The sequence below is a fragment of the Poromitra crassiceps genome, assembly GCF_964638095.1.
Source record: "Poromitra crassiceps genome assembly, chromosome: 15".
Taxonomy (NCBI): Eukaryota; Metazoa; Chordata; class Actinopteri; order Beryciformes; family Melamphaidae; genus Poromitra; species Poromitra crassiceps.
The window spans coordinates 10105117-10132161 of record NC_139634.1 but is presented as its reverse complement, the minus strand read 5'-3'; the positions used below and the strand labels follow the sequence as shown (position 1 = coordinate 10132161).

General features: G+C 42.9%; 2 protein-coding genes across 2 annotated transcripts; one reads left to right on the top strand and one right to left on the bottom strand.

Annotated features, from left to right (window-relative positions):
* Positions 1–7093: 7093 nt before the first annotated feature.
* On the top strand, positions 7094–21744 carry cdhr2 (cadherin related family member 2; the record flags this gene model as incomplete). The annotated part of the gene is made up of 23 exons (XM_083651727.1): positions 7094–7165; positions 7897–7986; positions 10908–11051; positions 11507–11582; positions 11728–11834; positions 11950–12162; positions 12304–12459; positions 12911–13072; positions 13219–13280; positions 13478–13721; positions 14147–14377; positions 14472–14541; positions 14653–15264; positions 15501–15572; positions 15970–16019; positions 16995–17149; positions 17292–17388; positions 17686–17745; positions 19411–19532; positions 20315–20428; positions 20680–20763; positions 21400–21463; positions 21625–21744. 23 exons carry the CDS (start codon positions 7094–7096, stop codon positions 21742–21744), a joined length of 3177 nt encoding a protein of 1058 aa, XP_083507853.1.
* A 2523-nt stretch (positions 21745–24267) lies between these two features.
* Positions 24268–26502, bottom strand: gprin1 (G protein regulated inducer of neurite outgrowth 1; the record flags this gene model as incomplete). Its single annotated transcript, XM_083651726.1, has 1 exon — positions 24268–26502. The coding sequence occupies one exon, from the start codon at positions 26500–26502 to the stop codon at positions 24268–24270; it is 2235 nt and encodes a 744-aa protein (XP_083507852.1).
* Positions 26503–27045: the final 543 nt, after the last annotated feature.

Here is a 27045-nt window from a genome sequence, read left to right as displayed (position 1 = left end):
TGCTTCTACGGTAAGCTAACGGCTAGAAAATAACATTAACGGCTTGGTTGTTGACGGCTGCTATTTCCTTTACAGTATTTCAACGACTTTCTGAAACGCTGAGCTGGTATTAGCTTGCTAAAACGCTAGCTTGACGCTGGCTATTTTGTACAGTAGCCTACTTAGCCAGCTAGCAGGTCTCAACTGCTTGGGGAATCCGCTCTCTACAAAAAAGACCGCAAAATCGACAGCGAATTGGCGTTAATGCTAGAATTACTCGACGACACTAGCGATTAGCCAGCCAGCAAGATTCAAAGTTTATGTTTAATTGAAAACATTCCTTGGCGCGTGTATGTTGCTTGAAATGCATTGTTATGACGAAGCCACGCCTTCTTTCCTTTCGGACCAATAACCACACAGCAATCACAAACAAGCAGACATCATCCAGACAGTCTTTGCTACAATGTACCAAAACAAACAGATGTATCAAAACAAACAGCTCATGTTGTTACTGTGGCGTTTTCATAACGGGGTCCCAGACAGAGGTTTCCTGGGGTCTCCAGCAAAATGAGAAACTGGCTAAGTTTACTATGACCACTCTGACCTTACTTGTCTGTCTCCACTGTGGATGTCACACCACCAGTATGCAATTATATTCTAAATAATAACTAAATACAAAATCATCTCAGATGATTATCAAATGAGGGCCGTGCCCGTGGTCATAAATATTTATCCAGAACTAGCCTTAGTCCAAAACTTAAAGGCAATAAAAAGCAATAAAGGCCAAAATGCTTTTATTGAAAAACAAATGTGTGCTTTGGTGACAAGTCAGTATTGACTCAAGTCAGCAGTGTGTGCAGCATCTCACACTTAGCATGTCTGACAAGTAGTAGGTAGGCTAGACACCTGCCTGTGAAACTTAACTCATTTACAATAACACACACACACAGAGTAAACAGGTTTATGAAAGTTTAAGTGGGGTTTGGGAGGACATGACTTGGAGACTAACAGTTCATTATACACAATTAACGCTAGTAAATTCATACAACATGCCTTTCTTGGTCTATGCCCATTGCCCATAATATGTGTCACACTCCAGTAGTGGCCCATACCATAGTCTGTTTTGACTCACACTGGAGGCCACGATGTCCTACTATAGACGGTTATGTAATATTGCATGACCGAGTGAGCAAAACCTCCTCCACCAGTTATACGAAAACGCGTCAGTTTGTTTTTCAAATGTTTCTGCAGAGCCAGCGATTGCCGCTGCAAAATGATTTTAGTTTGTATGTGTGATACACACCACAGGATAATCAGACATGGGCCTATACCTATCAGGCCCAAGTGTGTCCAGTAAGAGTTAATAAATAATTTATCCGCCTGTTCCGATTACCTCACTACAAAGCATTACAGTAGCTCGAGTCTTAGCATTGCGCTCTAAACCGTGGACCAAAAGCTAAGGACAGGAGCAGCGGTTTTCAGCCATAGACTAAATGTAAACATTACAACATCGCACTCGGTAGCAACAAAACAAGGAGGGGCTGGAGGTTGTGCTAGATGACAGCCCTAATAACCCGTCTAACCATCTGCCATAAACACGCACCGCAAATCTCCAAAATTCTGCCAGGACAAAGCAAAAACAAAAGCACGACTAGTTACCTGATTGTTAATAGGCAAGCATCTGATCACAGATATATTCCTTGTAATTCTCACATCTCGTTAGGCTAAGTGCGGCATCCTATGGTCAGCTGTTCCCGTATGGAACATTCCGTGGATTTCACCACTATTGTAAAAAAAGGTGTTAAACATTGGATCCTCTTGTTAAAAAAGCACATTCTACTGGTATATTACGTGGCGTTATGGCGCAGCCATCCCCCAAATTATGCCTGCAATCTCCACTTTTTCGTTTCATAAATGGCAATCCAGCCCCATGGTTGTTTAGGGTTTCTGCAGTTCCCTGTTACACCCCCCATTTCTGCGTATTTCCAGAGCACGCCGCCAGCCTGCCATTTTTACCGTAATGGACAGATACAATGTGGCAATCTGCCTTGGAAGTCAAGAGTCGGTTATCAAGAACATTAATTTGTATTCTGTCAATATATCAGGCCTCCTGAACAGGAACAAATCATGGAAGGAAGATCCAATAATAATAATAATAAACATTCTAGACTATGTTGAGGTTTAGATTAGGGATTAATAGGAGCAGAATATTTTTCTCCTAGGGGAAGAAAAAAATACTATAATAGCCTAATCCTACATTTTAGAAGGCCACTATACAAATATCACCTAGAGGACTATTGTACTACTAATATGAAATAACTCCAATGAGTTTTAAAAAGTACGATATACACTATAGCCTAAACTAACCACTGACACACTGTAAATCCCTATTAGCATATTAGGCTATAAACACATGGAGGCAGCAGAGTTGGCAGTCAGACAAACCGGCCTTATAGTTTATAGGACATGTATTATTTTAACTTTCTTTGTGTGCTTTTTGTCTCCCTCTCGCTGTGTGATTGCATGTTGAATAATAAAAATCTATACAAGAAATAGCCTACAGACTTATTATAGGTCATACATCAGTTATGCTACAGTTTACACAGTTAATGTTATAGCCTGCAATAGACTTTTCAACAAGGATATTATGTTGAGTTATGGGCACAAGTCATAGCCAAACTAGGGGCAATTTATTCAGTTTTAAATCACATTCTTATCTCATTCTCATTGCATGATTATGTTCCATGATGCATGATCCTGCGTCATTAGTTATTATCAGGATTTGATTTATTGTGCAGGGGATCTTTGACCTGTGAAATGGCTTCTCTGCTGCCACTGCTTGTAATATATCACCACAACAAACACTGTCTCCTGTGAAGGCGCTTACATTGTTTCTGGGTCATTATAGTTTACTTGTTGTTGTTGATCTCACTCTGCTGTTTCGTCCAGTGTAGCACAGGGAAAGTCCAATTGTTGTCATTATGTAACAGTTATTCAGTTCACATTTTATGTTCAAAAGCTGAAGTATTTGTTTCGCTTTACTGGAATTGATTCTTCTTTTTTTATCGCCCATTTCTGCATTTTCCTCCTTGGGTCAGTTGTGTTCGAAAAGTCATAAACCAAAGTCTACAGGATAAGATTAGAAGGGCAGATTCCTGGCAGGGCCTGGCCATTTCATGTGTCCTGATTTGATATTAAGAGAACAAGCTTGCCAGTGTGAGAAGTGGATATTAATATGTGAGCACTTGGTTGTTGTTTTTGTATTCTTGATCATGCCTATTGGTAAGAGCCATGTCACAGAAAGGTTCTCTCTCTTTGTGAACGCAGGCATAAAGGCTAACTGGATGACACAGGCTTAGTATGAGCGTCATCCTTTGAGCAAAGCCTCCCCTTAACCCAACTGGCCCACTTATGACAGACATATCTTACTGATGATTGACTTTTAAACAAGGTTTCAGAAGTTTGACATGAAATTAAGCCATCAAAGTGGCATATCGGCATATGACTTTCATGCTGCTATGCACTAGGGGTGGGACACACAAAAAAATTTAAATATCGGTATCAATCGTGATCCACCTGCGATACATTATCAATACACTAGCGCCATATCGTGATACCATATCATAATACCATATCGTGACATTTATCCTGAAATGTGTCATTTTGGCATTCATTTATGCATGCGCTTTTTCTTAATTTTCAGAGATTGAAACGATTTAAGTGGGGCATTGTTTTGTATCCTTCCATTAAACATTTTGACTTCACATGTGGAGTCGTGGACAAGTGTCAGTCAGTGTGTTTAAAGAGGCAAAATGCAGTCTGCACTTTGTTGTACAATGTTTCATGTCAATTCTGTGAATATTTAAGTACATAATTCCTGCTTTTTGCCTCTTAGGGGTATTTTTTCCTCTTCAGTTACACAGATATTGTGATGTATCGTAGATTAAATCTCTTGCAATGTATTGATTATCACAGAATCGCTGTATCGTGAAACCATCGTTATTGAGGGCCAAGTACACTGTCATTTTGCTTGCAAACTGAACTTGATTCAAGTTTATTATTGCAAGTAAAATGGCATGCAGTCATTCTCTCTTCTCTTGCCTATATGGACATTTCCTCCTATGCGCCCGTGTACAAGAAACTGAAGGTGTGCATATTGCCTTGACAGTCAGCAATTACAGTTAAAAAAAAATATTTAAAAGGTTTAAATAGTTCTTTACGTGCTGTTTGTAGGCTTGCGACATGTTGTTGCACTACTTGTGAGTTTCTCAGCTGTTTTTAAATTCCAAAAGACCTGCAGGATCTGACTGAGTGGTGGTGGTCTCCTGTGGAGTTGCTCAGTGGACTATATATAATATGTGTGTCTTGTGCTATATAGAGACATCACAAGTTATTCAGGCCCTGATTGTGGCCTGTACTGCACGTTATCTTCTTCTGTCTTTCCCATCTTTCCTGTCCCTCTCGACTCTATTCTCCATATTGAACCAAAAATTCCAGACACTAAAAACAACAACCTCCATGCTCCATCTGCACTTGGCTTGTATCTCTGATGAATTTTCACTTCTCTCTCTCCAATACCGTTTGTGAATATAACAGCTGAATATTTTTCAAGGTACCATTTGGTTCTGTGTGATTTTTGATTTTTTTTTTTATTATAATGTCCTATGTGTCGCCAACAGTGTTTCCCCATGCAAGGGAACTGCTTTTGTTTTCTTGTATTTGGTGTTTGGTCAAATGTAGATGATGTGACGGTTGTCCAACTCTGTTATAGTAAGTACTCCAATACAGCAACGCATCGGAATGAAACACGGATTGTTGTAGGTTTTCTGTCAAAGTAAAGAGGTGTAAATGCCGTGCTTTTGTTTTGAGGCAAACGTCTGATTATGAACGGAGCCAGTGGATACTAGAGGAGAGATAATCCTTTGTGCGGTGCCTTTTAATTACGAGGAGAGGCCAATGGGGGGAGGGGGGCTTATTGGGAAGAGCTCATTAGGGATGAGTGGAGGGGATGAGTCTGTGCTCGCTGTGAAAGGCATCCGTCCACTGCTTGGTTCTGATGAGACGGCGCGTATTAGAACCGGGTCACGTCACGTTTTTCCCACTGGGGGCAGCATGCTGGCTGCTGTTAATGCCATGACAACACAAGCACCCCTTCAAACAAAAGAGCTGTTCAAATGCTCCTGGGGCGCTGGTATGCGTCTTCCCCTTCCCCAGGCGGGACACATGGTCACTATTCCCCTTCCCCAGGCGGGACACTGGTCACCCCAATGTGGCACACCCCCATGAAGGGGCCGGTCAGCCAATGACGGGGTGAGAAAGTTTGGAAGGGCCTGTCTGTCATTACTCAGCAGGCCGGACACAGCCAGCCATAACCCCCCCCCCCCCCCCCCCCCCCCCGTGTAACAGGGGACTGGTGGTGTGGTGTGAGAGCAAATCACAACAGTTGGAGGATACCTGTAGCCTTGATTGATTTGACTTGTAGCTGTGTCATGCACCAGGGCATTTTGTGAGATAGCATAGCTGTCATCCGGCGGGCTTTAGGAGCAGCGATCCCGTGCCGTAGTCAGTGTAAGCAGCTTTGGCGTGGCTCTTTGCCGAGGCACATACACAGGGAGGAGGTTTTAGTGCGGGGTTATTGGCTGTGTGTTTCTTGCGCTTGTTAATCATTCATGTTTACAATCAGGAGACGGCCATCACCCAGGCAGAAGGAAGAGCACAAAGGTCTCATCCACACATCACCTGGGGAGAGGCACCTGCCTGAATGTCACCTGGTGAGTCTAACTGCTGCATTTGATATCAGATTCACCTACTTCACAAGTTTTCTCTTGAGTTTTTGTCGAGTTTGTGTGTGTGTGTGTGTGTGTGTGTGTGTGTGTGTGTGTGTGTGTGTGTGTGTGTGTGTGTGAGAATCAGATTGATTTGACTAGTAAACGCACAGTGTGACATTTCATTACCATATAGACGGTTTTAACTTGACAACAAAAACATTCTAAATTCAACCCCAGCTCACTTCCTGTTGCAGTGTTTGCTATGGACAGGAAAAAAGAAAAAAATAGAAGCAGAGCAGGACTGACAATTCCGTGAAAACTGTCTATAGCCTACTGTATGGACTATCATGTAAAAGCCTACTGTATAGACTATCATGTAAAAGGCAATTGCAGTTCTTCTAAATGTAGTAACAGCAATATAGAATAGATTCATATATGGAATGTATTGATGTTACAAGGGGAAGAATTGTGTATTGTATTATTAATTGGTGACTACAATTTGATTTATCTTGTGATAATCATAGATCAAAGTTGATCTGCTTTTTGAGGAAGTAGGGAGATACCAAGTTGTATCAGATTAATGCTCCATGGGATGTTGAGTCATTGCATATTCTAAGTAATCACTGGGGGGGGTAATATATTGTTTTTTTTTCACTGTGGCAATTATGTAAAAATCAATACTTGTTAAATATTGTTTCACATAATGCAGCTTCAGCTGCCTTTACATAACGTGATATTGGCTAAACGACTAAAAAACGAAATATCATCAAGTATTTGATTGGTAATACTGCTTTTTAGACAGTGAAAATATTGTATAGGCTACACATGTTGCATTGGGTATCAGTGTCTGTACCTTGGAAATGTCATAGCCAGTTTAATTGTATTGACCCCCCCCTTCCCTGTTATGTTTTAGCTCCAGTGGCAGACATGGGGAGGATTGCAGGAAGCATTCTACTGTTACTACTGTGCCTTATTACTCTCACTAATGGTGAGTAACAGTCAAGTTAATTTGGTCATTGTATCTCCATGTACCACGCTCTGTAAGATTTAACTCTGTTTTTGTTACAGCCTCTTACCGGCCTGAGATCCACAATGCTGTTGAACGTGTGCGCGAAGACATCATCCCACGTATGTATGTTTTTGTGGTTGGTGTTTGCAGAGACTGGACACAGTCCAAGTAATTATTTCGATGTCCTATGTGATACTGTAGCATGCCTCAGTAGGCTATATATGTTTTGCATTGACTACTGAAATGTTTTGTCCCCCTGCTGTCGCTAGCTGGAGTTGCATTCGCTATAGATGCAACTGATGCAGATGGCGACCGATTGACATATGGAATCGGTGGGATGGCTGCCAGCTTCTTTACAGTTGACCCAGACACTGGGTTTGTATCAGTCCGCGTGGAGCTAGATCGAGAGGTATGGTTGTTTGTGCTTTGGATTTTCCCAGACTATGCCGTCTATAGGGAGCCAAAGTGGAACGTCACTTCCTGCTTCAGCACTGTACCAGAGACTTTCATCCGCCATTTATTTTCCCATAGACATTTTGTAAAATGCTTATAAAAAGAGTTTTACTTGGTCAAACCAAACGGTTCAGCTATATTTAGAATCGGGAGAGAGAGACCATAGAACATTTCACTCGGACCAAAACAAAAAAAAACAACATCAAAAAAGTATTTTCTTTAAACCCGCAAATGTTATGCGATCTCTCCTGTTTCTAAATATAGCTGAACCATTTGGTTTGACCAAGTAAAACTCTTTTTATAAGCATTTTACGAAATGTCTATGGGAAAATAAATGGCGGATGAAAATCTCTGGTACAGTGCTGAAGCAGGAAGTGACGTTCCACTTTGGCTCTCTATAGAATAGGCCACAACAGTCAACAACTTTAAATTGTCAACAACTTAATTTTGTTTTGTTTTTGTTTTAATCCAAAAAGGTTCATAGTGTCTATAATTTACTTAGATCGTTAGGTTTTCTTCTATGTTGTTTTGTTTTTTTAGGCTCAGAATACAATGACACTCACAGTTACTGCCTCGGATGCTTCCTATACCGTAAGTGAAATGTAAGTGAGTGTTCATCAACAATTTCAATTTAATTTTGTTCGCCCATATTCATAGAAGTTTTGGTCTTCATGCATTTTATTTCAGACTCCCAAAGACGTAACAATAATATTACTCGATGCCAACGACAACGCGCCCATATTTGAGAAGTCCACATATGAGGCTGAGGTTGACGAAGTAAGTTGAACACTTTCCTCATCCACATCAGCTTTGTTACGCAGCTCTGTGTTATTATTTCATTGTTATTCTGCAGTTTAACAATTCAATAACAAATACTTATCTCCTTTTAGCTTTGATCATGTCTGTAGCCTATAGCAAATTTCCTGTGATTAATCACATCATGTGATGAACATGTTATGAGGTGGAATTTCACAGAATATGAGATCACTTTAGTGCAGTGCTTTTCAATAAAAGATTTTCCCAGGCAGAGTACAGTGTGTATCTTTACTGTACATTTCTGTAAACAAGGCCAGGTCGAAACCTGGCATAGGGCCGGCGTGCTCAGTAAAGTGCAGAACTCTGCCAAGGTGTATTGAGTCATTTGTGTTCAGTCTACTTTAGTGCACATCAACTGTAGTGTGCCTGTGCTGTAGTGTAGCCTATGTGGGTTAATAATCCTGGGTTTAAGCTTCATTAACATGAAGTGCCAGATTTATGGTTAATCTAGTAATATATATTATTTTCACACATAAATGTAGGCTATTGAAATGTAGGCTTATTATGTGGTGTATTCCCAGCCCCCCCCCCCCCCCCCCCCCCCATACGTGTAGGCTGGGTGTTTTTTTTTACAATGAACTCGTATATCACTAATACAGTAATTGGGATTATTGTAAATATTAGGATAGGTGAGATCAGATGACTGCTTACCATGTAAAAGCTTTAATAACACTGGCATTGAGGGCCATAGTGTTATTAAATATTGTACATGGTATGCAGTCATCTGATGTCCCCTCCCCTAAACGTTACATGTCATGACTTGCTCCTTGGCAGAGATCTGTGCTCCAGCACATTGCCTCGTGTTTCACTGTAAACGAGTAGGCTATTGTGACAAGCAAATGTTTTCATTGAAACAAGTTTGCTTGTCACACAATACTCGTTTGACTTATTTGAGGGCATGTATGTTTATCGTTCACGTTCGCTAACCTGTCGGTCTTTAAACTCATTGAACAGGTCGGGGTGCCTGTCTGCAAGATGTTTAGCCAGGTTCGATGTGTTTGAGCCTTTCGCTTTGGTCGCGTTGAAGCACCTTTTACACACTGGTTTCGATGTGTCCACGGGCTTGCCTTCGCTGTCGGCAACGTATACAAAATATTTCCATATTTCGCTTCGTGCATCTGCTTTTTCTACAAGCGTTGGGCGGCTTGCAAGACGAAGCCGCTGCCATTTTCGCTGTGTCTGTCCTCCTGTGTGTCGGGGTGCTGCAGTGAGGACTGAAGGACTGGCCATAGAGCGAGCAGAGAGGAAAGGGGGGAAAGTCGGCACGCCCACACATGAAGCAGACAGAGTCAGAGAGAGCTTTTTTTTCACTTTTCACCAGTCACCATTGGTTCAAGGCAACACTGTGTTGCCTTCAAGTGAACTGGGACACAGGCTCTCAACTTTAATGCCGCAGCGTCCTCCTTGTAACGAGCTAGCCACAATATTAGCCAGAGGTGCATTACCGCCACCTACCGGACTGGAAAGTGGAAAGACATTACATCGCCTGAATCCGTGCTCAAATGCAGCGACTGAGTGGAATGTAAGGGCCCTGCTGTGCATGCTGCACACCGGCCCCAAAAAAATTGCCGTTTTTAGTTTGGGTACAGTGTAGTGTTCAGGAGGAGGCTAATATGAGCAGCCAATCTTATCCACCTTATTACACCTTATTTCTAGCGGCCATGATGCCTATGTGTTTTTCTTCCGGTGTGATCCTCCCAGCCTTGTTGCTGACACCTTGACACCCGTCTGGGCGAACGGAGCAAATCACTAATTAGGTCCAGCTTGGCAGAAATCTCGTCGATAAATATCCCTTTAAGAGCGCAGTGCGCAGCCTACTGTGGCTAATGTTAGCGGCTAGCTAGCTATGTTACATGGCAGTAAAACGCCACTAAATGACCAAATTGATTGAACTTTTAACCATTTCGAGTAACACTGTTTCCATACGGACCCCCAGCGTCGGTTAGTTGTTTATAACGTGACTATATTTATAACTTTTATAACGTACTCCAGTTTCCGGTTTATAATTCGGGTCTGCAGCCAGAGTATAACAAAGGAAATGGCAAGCTGCAACAATAAGTCACGTTAAACCGGACGTTGTACCCACAATTATTTTTTACAGTGGGGCATTCAAAAATAAGGTGGATACGTATGATCATGTTGACCTTGTGCTCTAGGTTTCTGTAAGAGAAAAGCACCACATTGTCACCCCTCGTGAAGTGAGAATTTGCTAGTTAGTGTCAACAATGAGAGGCATTATTGTTTTTGATTTTGTGCTTTTTAATCCCCCTTTACAATTCATCAGAATGCATCCATAGGTACATCTGTGTTGAAGGTCGTAGCCACAGATCGTGACACTGGACTTTCTGCTGTAGTGTCATACAAAATTGATGAGGTAAGTGTTATTAATAAATAATGTATCTCAGAGTATTGTATTGTGATATTCCCTGAAATCTATTTAAGGCTAATTTACACTGTCATTTCTAGGTTATTCCGAACGATGGGCACAGTCTGTTTAGGATCGTGCCGGTTACGGGTGGCGCTGAAGTCCGACTAGATGGAGCACTAAATTATAATTCTCAATTCTTCTATCAGCTAAAGATAAATGCGTCTGTAAGTATGTTTCTCATACAATGATCATAATTGTGTGTGCATGTATGTATGTATGTATGTATGTATGTATGTATGTGTATACAGTGTATATATATGTTGTTTTATGTACACTTTCATCAATTGGGTCAAAACGCAGATTTATGAATCACTCCGTAAAAAGTATTTTAATTTATCTATTATTTAATCAATAGTAATTTACCACTTAACCAGTCTATGGCACACAAAAAAAAAACATCCATAGAATGTTACATAACACTTTTGAATTGCAATGACATTGTGTCCCATGACAGGATGGTGGCGGTGAGTTACATGGTGAATTTAAGGTCCAGTCAAGCATTGCTTTTGCCTTAATTACGGTGAAGGACGTCCCAGACCTTGATCCACAGTTCGACCGCCCTTCTTACACAGCCAGCGTTCCAGAAGGCTCTGCTCTGGTGAGTGCTGTTAACTCATTGCAAAGGAGAGGATAGTAACGCTACTCGCCTGGAACTGATGCTCATTTTCAAATGGTGAAGGCATTAACTGTTAATACAATACATATTTTGTAATATGTCCCACTGTAAAGTGTAATATGCTGTGTGTGTGTGTGTGTGTGTGTGTGTGTGTGTGTGTGTGTGTGTGTGTGTGTGTGTGTGTGTGTGTGTGTGTGTGTGTGTGCTGTTAATTTTCACCTGACACATTACATTGTATGAGCCCAATTTTTTCACACCAATTATTTGTGACCAAGCTCCTGCAAATTCTGCTGTGATGTGACATGTGGAATCTAGGTGCAGTACACCTGCTGCCCTGCATTTAGTAGCCATATAGGCGTGTAAATTACACATAGAGTTTCAGTTTCTTTTCTTCTAGTTTCAGAAATCTAATGTATTTTTTCCCCCTTCTTTGCCAGGGCCTGTCTGTGTTGAAAGTGAGGGCCACAGACCAAGACAAAGGAATCAATGATGCCATGATCTATAGCATTGAAAGTGAGCCTCAACCATTTGAAGAACACAACTAGAACAATTTGAAGTTGTGAGTGAGTGAGTGAGTGAGTGAGTGAGTGAGTGAGTGAGTGAGTGAGTTTCTTATATGGACATGGACATGTTGCTAGTGACAGTGTTTCCCGGACAGGTTCCACAGAAGCAGGCCTGTTCAGCATCTCGCAAGATGGTGTCATATCTGTAAATCAAGAAATTGACCGAGAAGCCATCGGTGATAGGGTTACCCTGACCGTCAAGGTACAGTTTCCTCAAGCTTTTAAAGTTCTAGTGAACATAGCCCGAATGCACAATGAAAGTATAGAGTGTTTGAAGATCTGGAACACTGAGATAGTCTATTCCATTCTATTTCTAGGCCGCTGAGACCAATCCAAACGTCGATGGGGCAGAAGCCAACGCCACTGCAACCGTAGACATCGCCATCATCGACGTGAATGACAACAAACCCGAGTTTTACCTGTGTGCAGGTGCGGAGGAGTGTGTGAAGGAGAGCACCTTCATAGGAGAGACCTTTGAGAACTCTTTGGCCAGTATCGCCCTCGACATGAGAGTCAAAGATCTGGACGAGGTCAGAAAAAGCACATAAACGGGACACTCCTCAACTTAGCTTGTCAAGAGTGCGTGTGCCAAGGATAAGGTGAATGACTCGATGAGTGACACGAATGACCAAGCGTGAATCATCTACAGTATCTTCTTTTGGCTTGTATAGGGCTCAAATGCGAGAATCCAACTAAGTCTGGTGGGAGCTGATAAGGAGGTGTTTTCTGTAGATCCTCAATCTGCCACTTCAGAAAGCCCAGTTCGTCTTGTGGTCATCAAGCCCGAGGGACTGGATTATGAGCAAAAACAGCAGCTGTTTGTGCAGGTAAGGAGAGGCAGGAAAAATGCTGTATCAAGCCAGTGCAAAGGCCAAAACCGCAATTATCCCAGCTTAGGTGAGCCAGGATTTACAGCGATAAGACAGGGAGAAGCTTCTGTTACACCCAGGGTGATTACGGGCATCGGTAAGGAAACATTGGCACAAAATGGCACGCATCGCAAAGGTGCCGAGATCGTGTGTAGACGGTTCTCGTGAAATTATTTCGACCCAGATAATGTGGGACATGAGTTTATGGTCAGATCATGTGCAGGACATTCGGCAGTGTGTGTAATAAATTGCCAACGAATGACATTCTGAATTAATGAATGAACCGGCGTGAAATCGATATTATTAAATAGTATAGGTATAAATAAATAGGTATAATAATAATAATAATAATAATGTTTAAACTGCTTGACAAGTCTGATTTGTTTTGTTTGCTTGTTCTATGGTGCAGGTGATTGCCATAGATGAGCTCAACCCCACCTTTGCCTCGACTGCCACAGTTACTATTAACATCCTGGACACCAACGACAACAGCCCCAAATTCGCCAACGACACCTATAAGCTGGAGCTGCCTGAGCACTCTCCTAACGGTTATGTTATTGCCACTATTTCTGTAAGTCCTTTTACACACTTGATCCACACGTCAGCAATTTGAACGTACATCATGTAACTAGCCCTTTGATTGTATGACACGAACCGATTTGACACTAAGGGCCTCTTGGTACTCACAGGAGCACACGTTACTTTGTGTTTTCCCAGGCGGACGATCCTGACACCATGGATCAAGGCAACATCACCTACAAACTTCTTCCAGCGAGCATGTATGTTTTCCCCTTGAGTCAAATCGTGGTCGTTTGTAAATGCAGCCAGTTCACACTTGGAACAATCTTTTATCTTTGCGTTGACTTTGCAAATGACGCAGACTACTGCACAGTTGTCATTGTCATTGTCATTGTTGTCATTGTCATTGTTGTCAGTTGTCATTTGTCTTTCTGTTTTCATATACATGGCTTTTCAGACTCGGGTATTTTGATGTGGAACCAGATTCGGGCACAATTTATGTGAAAGACAGCACTTTGATCGATCGGGAGCTCAGAGCTCTGTACGCAGCGACACTGCAAGCGACGGACACGAACGGGAACCCCGGCACGGCAGTCCTGGAGATCATACTGACTGACATCAACGACCATCCACCAGTCATGAACAGAGACTCTTACCTGGCGTTTGTTGACGAGGGTCAACAATTTGAACTTCCAATACAGGTGATTATCCATGTCCACAGGTGGAGTTCAGGCAAATGTAAATAGTTTGGTAACTCTTTATTTGGATAGGCCAATATTTCTGTCTCATATGTATTTTACAGTTTTATGTCAGTCAGAATACAATTTATGGTTTCACTTTCCTCATACCCAATAGCAATTCACTATAAACCCAAGTTGACCCAGAGGTTTCATGTCAAAGGAATTGGCTATAAACACAAGAAAATTACTTCATCCATGCATTTATCTTTGTGTAAGGTTATGAAGACCATACTAGCTGGTCCTCATAATCTGCTATGAAAATCATACACTTGTTTTCAGTATTTTATGAATGGAATAAACCCTGTAGTTGAAATAATAAACAAGAACCCATATATATATATATTTTATACTATACTGTTTCTTCAAATGCCCCTTCATTTTGGCAGGCTACTGATGCCGATGACCCAGAGACGGAAAACAGCCAGATTCTGTATGGAATTGTGCCAAGCACGTACAGTGGTAACTTTACCATTGACCCGGACACCGGTGTGTTGAGCAGCAATGGCGGGCTGGACTGCGAGGCCTTGGACTCTGAGAGGATTGAGCTGAACGTAACGGCTACTGACAAGGGCACCCCGGCCCTGTCCAGCTGGGTCAGTGTTACCATCGAAGTGAAGGTGAGTCTTGGGCAATGTCCACCAGAGTTACAGGTACGACTGCATGCTGCTAGCCAAGCTGATAATTGCCTTGTTTCTTGTCGATTCATCCCAGGATGTCAATGACAATACTCCAGTGTTTAACCAAACGTCCTACAAATTCTCTGTGAAGGAAGGGGTGAGAGGTAAGCGTTTCGTGTGGCAAAGGATTTTCAATTGCACATAATAACCGTGTGTCATGGACCGTGTCTACACGGCTGGATTCAAAAATGTGCTTTTGTTTCTTCTCCATCCAGGTGCATATGTTGGCTCTGTCTATGCTACGGATTTGGACCTAACCTCGAACTTCAACCGCATTTCTTTCACCATCACCGGCGGAAGCAAAGGCAGTTTCATCATCCGCACCTTCCCAGAGAAGCAGGGCTACCGCGGCAACATCACCGTGGACCCGGACGTGGAACTGGACTACGAGAGCGATAACCAGAACTTTGCGCTGCTGGTGGAGGCGGTGGATCTGGGACAGGAGAAAGCCGTTGTGACGGTGGAGGTGGACGTGGTGGACGTGAACGACGAGAGGCCCGAGTTCCAGCAGCCTGATGTGCCCGAGCCGGTGAAGGAGAACACCACCATCCACGGTGCTGTCGGGAGATTTACGGCCGTGGACAAGGACGGAAGCGCCTCGCTGGTCTACGAGTTGGTGTCCATTAAATGCCGATGCACAGGCACAGTCTGCCAATGCTCGGAGGAACCCTGCGGCTGCTGCGACTGGTTTCTGCTGGAGTCCACGGGGGAAGTCATAGTCAACCCAGAGGACACCATAGATTATGAACTGTGCGACCAGGTGACGATGGAGGCTCAGGTGGTGGACGAGAACACAGAGAAAGGACTGAACAACAGCATCACACCAGGTCAGCACTGCACGCGCACGCACGCACACGCACACACACACACACACACACACACACACACACACACACACACACACAACACACACACAGGTACTAGTCCCACTGTATCCTTCTTGCAGAATTAGAGTACAACTTGGCTGCTGAGGGATTTTGATTTATTATTTTTTTATTACTGAAATTCAATGGATTTGTGAATATTTACCCCCCCCCCCAAAATCATCTTTAAATAATTTCAGGCGTAATGGTGATCGATATCGAGGACATCAATGACAATGATCCAGAATTCATTCCATCAGAATCTATATTTGGTAAGTGTAATTGTGAAGTCTTACAAGCTTATATTTCTTAAAGTAAGTGGAAAAATCAGACAATTGAATCAGATAATTTCACATTTTTCCAATGCAAATGAACTGATTTTAAGTAATCTTGTCATTTCCGTGGCACTGGTGGAGTATTCTGGTTGAAGATACACTGAAATAAGTGAAATTATTTCCAATTGGAAAATATGATTTCAAAAAATATGAGACTAGCTACTTGTTGAGATGCACATGTTTTGCAATGTATGTGTAAACTTTATTTGCACTCTTGTGTTTCCCGTGGTAAAAACGGTATTATAATCAATTACTTGTGTAACTGTGCACTTATAGTAGGTCATACTAGTTCAGCAGTGCAACCTCAATACCAATTTCCTTCCTTGGTCTTTAGTTGTGGTCCCGGAAACTGCAAGTAAGGATATATCCATTGCAACAGTCACTGTGAGTATGAAGGAAAATATGCCAGTGGCGTCAAGTTTGTGTGTGTGTGTGTGTGTGTGTGTGTGTGTGTGTGGGGGGGGGGGGGGTGCTACTTCCAGTCCCCTTGCTCGGACCACACCCATCTTCGATGCATTCATAAAATCTGTCCACACACGCTGACAGACTCAGACAGATAGACAGACAGACACACAGACAGGCTGACAGACATATAAACATAGACATATAAACACCTGGCAAAGTACTCAATACCGCTTCTGTGGTAGTTCTCGCTACAATAGGTGTCTCTAGGACACACACAGACACACAAGGTGGGAAAAAAACGATACCAGCCACACACTGTCGCGGGCTCGCAGCTGGTAATTATTTGGCTTGAAAGTCGAAATTCGAAAAAAAAAATGTATTTTTTTTTTTTTTTTTTTTTTTTTTGTGAGTGAAATGTTGCATTGTCTCCCCTGATTCTAAGTATAGTCGAATCGCTTGGTTTGAGCAAGTAAAACAATTTTTATAAGCATTTTAAGCAAGGTTTATGGAAAAATGAATGGCGGATGAAATCCCATGAAGAGGGAGAGGGGGTGACTTTGGCACCCCTTTGGCACTCAGACCTGAGCCTACTAAATATTTAATGAACCACTCATGATTGTCAAAACTGTTTTTTATTTTCGAAAATGTCAATGTCATGTAACATGTTCTTTACTTCAGTGGTGCAATGCTTGTTTGAGCTAAAAATCCACAGCAGAAGCTTTTTCTATTAATTAATAAAGCCTTAGACTTAGAATCAGGGGAGACAATGCAACATTTCACTCACACAAAAAAAAAAAAAAATCCCCCGAATTTCGATTAAAAGTCGACTTTGGCCAGCGAATTTCGAATAGTGTTTTTGCTAGAAATGCCCATCCCTACTTGTTAGTGAGATATTTGAGATGTTATCTTGGTATTCTTTTTAAATGTGTTTTATGTATCACCCACTGCATTTAGGCTACTGACCGCGATTCTGGAATAAATAAGGAAATTAGGTTTGAAGTAACTGCGGTGCAATTCCGTCACAGCGACAATAGCATGAGTGATGTGGAGATCATCTTTAGGGTGGGCGTCACCACCCTGGAGCAGGACCGCTATGTGGGAACGATTCAGTGAGTAGCCTATCCATCAGCAGCATCAGATCGGAACATTTAGTATCACTCTCTGTTGCAGTTGGTTTCCTCAGGTGTATATTTAAATCATAGCTTTGATATTTATTGTTTGTCCCAATTCATTTGATCCAACTTTCAACAGATCGACTGACGCGCTTAATGCCCAACTGAAAGGGAAATATTTGATAACAGTATCCGCGACTGACGGAGGTGGCCTCTCTGCGACCACTGTAGTGGAGGTGAGTGACTGAAATCATGCCACTATTGATTAGTATTCTGTTACATCACCACACGACCATCTTGGTAGGAAAATAGCAGGTGATTGTAGTCAATTAACAGGTGATTACAATCAAGTGACACAACCAGCCAATGAGCTGTGTGTCTTGTAGCGCCATATTATTGGTAGGAAAATGCTTGTGACGTCATGGGAATACTATATAGAATAGGATGTTCATTCATTACCAAGCAGTCTGCCATCTGAGTGTATAAATAGACATGGCCTATAACTGCACTCTCGTGTTCTTTTGATGTTGCAGATTTTCACGGTTGACGAATCATTTAAAATGGAACTTCGTTTTACATCTCCCTGTACAGAAGTCAGAGCAAACCTTGATGCCATCAAAACGTATGTTTTTTGTACATGATAGCCTATAGACCTACCGCAGAGGCTCCCAACCCTTTTTGGCTTGCTGTGACCCCACTTTGACGTCACAAAAATCTAGGGACCCCAGATATTCAAATTTCAATACATCGCTAATATCATCAGTGACATCCTCATTGATGTCACAGTAATATGTAACAGTATGCAGACTTTCTTCCTCAGAATTCTGACTTTAATCTCAGAACTGACATTAACATCAGAATGCTGACCTTTTTCGAAATGTTAACTTTTTTCCCCCTAAAAAAAATTCTAATATTAAACTCAGAAATCTAACTTTAATCTCAGAAATCTTCTGACTTTTTCCCTCAGAATTATGACCCCTTCCCCCCCCCCCCCCCCCCCCCCCCCACAGAATTCTGACATTAAACTCAGAATTCTAATTTTATTTTCTGAATTCTCACTGTATTCTCAGAATTCTGACTTGAACTCAGAACTCACATACGTTTTTCACATGTGGTCCTAATCCTCTTCAGTAGTTTTTAAATTGAGTCTTTTTTGTTTGTTTTGTTGTTGTTTTTTTTGTAAAATTTCAGGGGACCCCATTTGAATTCAAGGTTTGGAACCACTGGCCTACTGTAACTTAGTAGGCAAATTAGCTACTGTAATGTCATGTTTATGTGAGAGGATGGATACCGTATATATGCTGAGTCTGATGATGGCATTTAAGAATGACTTTAATCACTTTTTCATGTGAGAAACAGACCTGACACATTTGTCACTGGGTCTGATGTTTGCTACGTCATTTATCTGCTCTTTCCATTCCCAGAGCGCTTACTGCTGCTACCAGAGCTGCTGTTGAAGAAGTCGATATCAGGTCTATCAATGATGAATGCAGGTGAGCAAATGATCAAAGATCTTCATGTTTGCATCAAACTAACAAACCCCAAATCATCCTACATCAAAATAAATTCCCTGGCTTTACTTTTACAGTTTTATTTATGTTGCGTCTACAAATACATTTGTAGAATTAAGCAAAACTGGAACAGGAAAATCTTTAGCTTTTCAGTTGCATATATTACGTCTTTCCACTAGGTGGTGCCAACCTCCCTGTAACAATGAGAATATGATGTCCCATTGTATTTACTTTCTGATGGTAGATGTAAACTGTATGATAATTATCTGTCTTTGAATTTGCCGCAGATCTCATTATCTCCTTAGGTCTGTACTTTATATCTTTCACCTGGCATTGACTGGTTTGAGTTGTATCCTTCTCTCAGGGATTCAGGTGACACAATAATGGAGGTGTATTTCATTTACCCTAATGGGAGTGCCGTTACTGTTGAAGTTGTGGAAAAGGAGCTCTCCAAACCTGAACATTTTCTCGAACTGTCCCAGTATGGCCTCTCAGTTGTTGTAAGTATGGCAGTGTTTTTTGTGTGTGAAGAATGCTTACAAAATGTATCATTATTACAACGGGGACAACACGACTTTAAACTATTTCATAAAAGACAAATACGATGGCGTAAAATGTAAATGAAAGAAGCTTAAAATGAATAATAATAATAATAAAGATAAAGATAATGAATTCTACAGACACCAGTGTGATGAGGATAGGCATATGGTCTTCTGAGGTCCGTCTTCTTCTCTGCTTGTGTTTCAGGGGGCTTTCGTTCCAGGGGAACCAGAACAAAACCCTATCACATACGTCCTGGTGGGTATGGTGGCGGGCCTCATCATCGTCCTGGCTGTCCTCACCACTTCCCTGTTGTGCACCCGGAGAACGTAAGACAGGAGTGGATGAGGAAGGGGAGGGATTTGGATTCTCAAAATAGAAAGACGGACAGGATGTGACAACGACGTGACGCAGCCTGGTCATCAGAATAAAAAGTCGCCATTGTGCGTTTCTGCAATCCACGAATACGTAGAATTTCAACGTTTCTATATCCACGTTATAGAGTCTGCTGTTGAAATAGCACAGTGGCCAGTCAGGGCGTTGTGGTCGGGTTGGTCAAACACTTGACTTTCACACCAGAAAGCCGTGTTCGATCCCAGCGTGTTCAAAGACTACGTACATTTCAACTGTAAATCACATTTCATGTTTTTGTTATTTAAGCCTAACCCAAACTCTTAAATAACTCTAATCTTAACCAAATTGTTTTTCATACCTAAACATAACCAAAGTTGTTCAAGTTGTTTTATTTGCATTTCAGGCTGGAAAGGCAGTGAGGTTTTCAAATTAACCACGGCTTTGTTTCACATTTACATTGAGATTGTAGGTTTGCCGAAACGTAAAATCCAGACGTTTTGGAAACGTAAGATGCAGACGTTTTATTTCAAATTTACTTTGCGATTGTCCTTATCCCTGGTTTGCAGACACGGAATGCCAACGTTTTATTCTGGCGACTGGGTTGCGTGACGGGACAGGACAGTCACGGGACACTGTTAACCACATTGCCCGTCTCCGTCATCTCAAAAAAGTGTCCCAACTGGCATCGATCTAATCAAAAGACTGCGGTAGGCGCCGTTGTCTGTTTCGCTAACCCGCTCCCTTCTTCACCCTGTAGCTACAAGACGAAGCTGAAGGCAGCCAAAGCCATGAACTCTGCAGCCACGGTGGCGACTGACAACCAAAAAAGTGGCCCTGTGGTCCCTGGAACCAACAAGTACACCATGGAGGGGTGAGGACAGGACAACCGCATGATCTGCATTTCACACGGAGATGAGATCAGTCAACCTTTTCCAGGACACTGACAAAAGTCCTCTTCACAGCATGTTCAACACACTGATGTGGAGTGGGATTTGTTTTTTACTCTGCGCGTGTGTGTGTGTGTGTGTGTGTGTGTGTGTGTGTGTGTGTGTGTGTGTGTGCGCGCGCGTGTGTGTGTGCGTGTGTGTGTGTGTGTGTGTGTGTGTGTGTGTTTGCTGACAGAGCTAATCCTGTGCTCAACCTCAACATCGACACGGTGACGGACCTGGGCTTTGACGAGGAAAGCTCGAATCCAGATAGAATCAGGTATAAAAACCAAACAAATTTCTCTCCAACAGTTTATAATGACCGTCGTTAATAAATGGCAAATTGATAGTTAATTCAACCTGAGTTAATAATTGAAATGACAATTAATAATGTTTACACACAGTGTTTTATCAACCATTTACAAAGTCTTATAAACATCAGTTGCAACTTTATAATAGCCACACAAATTATGTTTGTAGAACTGTCCCCCTCTGTCCAACCGCTGTCCTCCTGTGTCCTCCTCTGTCCCCCTCTGTCACTCTGGACACTCGTCGTAGCTCGTCGTGACATGGAAAGCTTGCTCTCCACGACGCGGCAGCAATAACCCGGGATCGATTCCAATTCAACATTTTGTCACAGTGTGTACTCGCGACAGCACGGTTCATTTGGTCACAGTGTGTGCACGCGACAGCATGTGTTGTGACGGAGAGCTGGCTCGTTATTCCTCGTATGGCGCGTGTGGCCTCCATGCTAATCTGAAGTCTAAAATCAGAGGAAAACGTCCCGTGTATTCTCTCCTCTCTTTCTCAAGCGATGTAAGAGTTTCGTAGAGCTTGCATCATGGCTGTCTGTCTAGATTGACTCTGCTCGTCGATGCACATGTTAAAAGCTTTCTTTGTTTTTTCCCCACCCAAGCCTCAATTCTCTGGACTACGACGTTGACATGACCATGTCTGACAAGGACACAAGGCCCATGATGGTGAGGTGACGTTCTCTTCCTCGTTGGTGCACAATGCATGTTAGAATCACTCCTATTTTGAGTGACTATGTGACAGTCTTTCTCTGTGCATTGATTTGGCTGAACAATGCTTTACTGAATATAACTGTTGGTTAACGAGTGCGTCTGCCCCTCCTCACCAGATGATCACAGAGGAAGACGAGGAAAACGGGCATATTGAGCCTCTGGGGGCAGCACTCGCCCATCGGGGCCGGAAGAAAGGCCCTCATCTAGCGTTTGACAACCCCGATTTCCATGCGTGAGTAGCAATGAGTTACATTTACTCAGTTACATGTACTTGAGTATACATCTCTATCTATCTATCTATCTATCTATCTATCTATCTATCTATCTATCTATCTATCTATCTATCTACTTCTAATAGTAGTTATTTTGCACAATACTTTTTACCCTTACTCAAGTACATTTGCAATAAAATATATGTACTTTTACTCGGTGACATTGGGCTACACACTTCTCGCTACTCACTACATTTTGATTACACTTATATTGTCATTTATCTTCTGTATATGGCACTTAAACAACAATATATGTGCACTATGGATCCGTTGAAATAGATATTGTTAACTGTTTCACACTTTCTTTGTACATTGATGTAATAAATTGCATCTACATGCAGTTACTCATGAAGTTACTCAATACTTGAGTAGTTTTGTACAAGATACTTTTTTACTCTTACGCAACTAGTTCTTTTTACGAGTACTCTTACTTCTGCTTGAGTAAATATTATTATAAAGTAACTGTACTTTTACGGCCGTTGTTGTTTACTCTACCCACAACTGCCGATTTCAGCACTACAGACCTGTGAGGGCCAGGTGGAGGGCGAGACGCCGACCAGAGGCCTCAGGTGGACACAAGTGCTGATGGGTGAAGGACCTTGTGTCTTCAAATTGCCTTATTTTCAGATTTATAGCAATACTTTTTTGAAATTGTGGTATGGATTTTGCATGGGACTCGCACCACCTAAGGCCACGAAAGCCGCTGCCTATAAAGGATCACATCAACTTTCAATTCAGGTAAAAAGTCTAAATGGGATTTATTTTTTATATACAACAGCAGCACTATGTGTTTTCAGATGACCATTCCCTGATTATTTAACACTACCACATAGTGTATATCTGGTTTTTAGTGTATACTGTGAATCACGGCCTGTTTGTCTTGGCCAAAGATTTCCAGCATACTGTTGTTTATATATTTAAACAGACTATAGACACTGAAAGCTTAAACATCTATGAGAAAAACAAACAGAACAAATCTTTGTTGTTGCACATGTTGAATCACTTTATTCGTCTTAATATATTATGCAATGGTTTAAAAAAAAACTTTTTGGATTGCTTTGAAATAGAATTTAATTTCCTGTTCCTGCCTCACATTTTGTCAACACACAAATACAACAGGGGGTTTGTTGCAATTGATTCTTAAAAAGGCAAATATGGAATATCATCATTGGAGAAAAAACAATATTGCATAATGCCAATGTGTGAATGAAATCACAAATTTTATCGACCAAAAAGTTGCACTTTCGGCATGATACATTGGTCTCTCTTTGCTTTGCGCTTGAGATATTAGTTGCTGAAATTGCTGAAATTGGATGCAGTGTGACTTACAGCTTTCATACCGTTGTGTGGAGGCAGAGTGAAAGTTCAATTGAGTGTTTCACTGTGTATTTAGTATATAAATGAATGTAACACAAGTGCAATCTTTGAATAAAGCAAAGTATTTTTGCTGCCTAATTTATGGGGTTAATGTATAAACAACCAACATCAATGACATTGTAACTAACTACTGGCTAAAAGACCCTCTGAATTTAAACACATTTAAATTAACTTTCATCACAATTTACAACAGAATCACTAATCATGATAACAAACTTAAGTAGTAATGATTGAATACCCTCATATTGGGAATTATTACTTTTCTCAGTGGTTATGATTGTACAATTGCACATCTTTATCATTTCACAATAAAGTACACGTATCTTAAGTCAAAATATTGCGCCAAAATTATATGCAGAATAAAAGACATCCAAAAGACTGCACTAATGGTAGAGATTCCTCTCGTACACAGATCAAGGTGATTGACACTTGGATCAATTTCGATTTCGGTTTCATCCTCAACGAGGCAACCTCCAGCTATCAGTCCTTAAAGAGAAACTTTGTACTGTATAACTATAGGCTATAGGGCCATAAGTCAAAGTATTAAACCTGTCACTCTACCATATACCGGTAAGTCAACGCTATGCTAAACATGTTGGCAATCAGAAAAAGGATTGTTGGTTGCCATGGCTTCATATTGTCTTGAGGTGCATAAAACAAAAAAGCATTCACAGTTCAAAATGATTCAGCAGACAGTTAGATGGTTAGATGTTCGATGGTTTGTTGAAACACATTCAAGGAGAAGAGATAAAGATGCCAATGACTTATCACCCCCATTTTCCTAAATATGGAAGCCATTTCTCTGTCTCTCGTTGTTGTGCAGTGATCACTTTTGAAAAGTCGCAGGAAATTTGTGAAAAAGAGTTGTAAAAAAAATCCATCTAGCATGGCTCATGAAATGCTCTTGTGCTTCTTTTTTGGTCTGTGAAGGCAATTTGTTTCTCACCCTTTACAAAGACACGTTGAAATAAAGAGAGTAGTAAACGCACTGTATCGCTGTCGTGTAGATCAGATGTAGGCCTGTGATTTGACACTACATAATTTTTTTCTTCCCCAAGACTGTGGCACAGCCAGAGTGTGACGCGACTGCTCGCCTCGAGGCCTACTCGGCTACTCGGCGGTGTGGGCTCTGGAGCAGCAGTGTGGCTGCTGCATGTTCTGCAGCAGCATGCGGAAGGGGTTTCTCCTGCGCCGGCTCGCCTTCCCGTCCCGCTCGCCCCTCCTGCCCGCCCGGCTCCTGCTGCCCGGGCAGGCGGAGGCCACGAGGGGCACGGCCGTGGGGCTGAGCGGGGGAGGCGGAGGCAAGGAGGCCTGCTTCCGGTGCTTCTTCACCTGCTTCTCCAGGTGCTTCTGGATGGCTGAGCCCAGCACAGACACCTCCACCACCGCCCCGTACACCTCCCACGTCATCCCCTTCTCGTCCCAGCTCACCTCCTGCACCGGCTCCTCGCTTTTCTCCTCACATTTCTCCTCCTCCTCCTCAGATCTCTCCTTGCTCATTTCTTCTTCTGTTTCTTCCGCAGCAGCCTCCTCAGCCTTGTCCTCTTTGATTAATTTCTCTTGCTCTACTAATACCTCCTCTTTGGCCTCGGCTCTCTCCGTAGTCATCGACTCCTTTTTGTCTTGATCTTCTAACTCCTCCACTGTCTTCTCCTCTATGCTCTCTTCCTTCCTGATCTCTGGGAAAGCTGTGATGGTGGTGGGTGTTTTGGGGGTCATGGGTGCCGTGGCCACGGAGCGGAACTCGACCTGTGGACCCACCTGCAGCTCGGCGTCTTTGGTCTCCATGGCGCCGGCCCTCCCGAGGGGGTTTGGGAAGTGGAAGGCATGGTCCCCCTCAGGAGGGGTCATGGGGCTGGTGGCCACCGAGTGACACTGGACCACCTCGAGGCTCACCTGGGTGCGGATGTGGTGGCAGCCGGAGGGAGCTGGGGACACCGGGACTTCTTTCAGCTCCTCACTAAAACATGCTGCATTTTGAGATGTCTTACTTTGAGCGGGCTCTTCAGTTTTGATTTTGTTCTGTGAAGGCTTTCTTATTGGGATGTCCTGTAGGTGACCAGGGACAACATTAGTCCCATCGTCGCTGATTTCTGTGGAGATCTTTTTCATGCTTTCTTCCTTTACGTCGATGGTTCCCCCCTCAGCCTCACTGCTGTCTGCGCTGACCTCGACATGTTCCTCTATCTTCACCATCTCCACCCCAATGGGATAAACGGATGACTCGATCTTCACTCCTCCTCCGTCGTCATCCTCTGCCTCGGTGTTGTCGTGGTGGGTCACCAGGATGGTGATGTCCTGATCCATACTTCCCATCCTCTGTGCTTGCTGCTTACACTGTTGATTGCTCTCCTCCGGTGTTGCTGTGAACCCAACAGCAGGGCAGCTGATGGAGCTCTGTGGAGAGGCCGTGGAGTTGAAGCCTGTCCCTTCAGTCAGCTGCTTTGGTGTGGTATGTTTCAAAGCTGGGACTATCTCCGACTCGGGGAAACTCTGTTTTTGCACATGGTCAGTTTGGCCCTGCTCTGCACTCTTCGTCGTCTTCTCCTCCAACTTGCCTCCTGTCTCTCTCCCGCTGAGCTCTGGAAAAGCTGTGGTGGAGGGTGTTTTCGGGGTCATAGGTGATGTGGCGACAGAGCAAAACTCTACCTGCTGTCCCACCTGCAGCTCGGCATCTTTGGTCTCTGTCCCCACCACGGCCCTGGGCCTCCCGAGGGGGTTGGGGAAGTAGAAGGCATGGTCCCCCTCAGGAGGGGTCATGGGGCTGGTGGCCACCGAGTGACACTGGACCACCTCCAGGCTCACCTGGGTGCGGATGTGGTGCTGGCCGAACGGAGCTGGGGTGGTCGGGGCAGAGGGGTCTGGAGCAGATTCTTCCTCTACGCTCTGCTCCGCGTTTTTGTCCACAGACTTTCCCCCCTGAAGTCCAGCGCCTCCAGCGGGTGAAAGGTCACCGGGGAACTCGTTATGAGTCGATTGGGTCGAGATTGCCGCTTCGTTCTGCACACCTGACGGGCTTGCTGTTGATGTTTCATCATCTTCAGGTTGTTGTGTCAGCGGGACGTCGTCAGTGTGGGCACAGTCCTTTACATGTGTACAGTCTGGATGATTAGCGTGAACCCCTGCTGAGACGACCGGGTGTTTGGATGTTAGGTGGCTGTCACTCTCCTCGCCACAGCTGGTGTTCATACGGGGCTTTGGCTCATCGTCCTCTTGAGCTGTTGACTCCGGGCTGGTGTTGATCTGCGGGGTAGAGCTGCTGTCTGAGCTGCCTTTGTCCTCTGTCATCTCACCAGGCTGGCGGTCCTCTGTGAGACCTCTCATCTCATCCTTAAGAGTTCCCATTCTCTCGCTGCATTAAAGTCGCGCAGGTACCTGCAGGGCATATAGCACAACGCTAACACTCTTATGCAATTTCATATGCACTATATGGATTGCCTCTATCCCCTGTATGGTAGCACCTACATGTTGGAGCAGAGCTCAGCCTTATGGCACTTACTCTCCTGGTTCTCTCCTGACTAGAACCTCGCTTTGTGTTGTATTCAAATCTCATGTGTACGTCGCTCTGCATAAAAGCGTCTGCCAAATGACAAATTGTAACACTGTGTTTATTCAGTGTTTAATGACTATCAAAACAGCAGCAGCATGAATAGAGGTTGAACGTCTGCTTGTTTTCATCATCATAAACATAATAATAAATACATGCATAATCATAGGCTTATCATGATGTCATTGTCAAGTATCAAAACTCTTTATCTGCTTCATACACTGACATGTACTCAAGCTACGTCACTGCTAACCTGTAATAGACATTATTGACATGGTTGTTGTTTTTTATAGTTATTATCATACATATTGCACATATTTACAATGGTTATACACTTGATC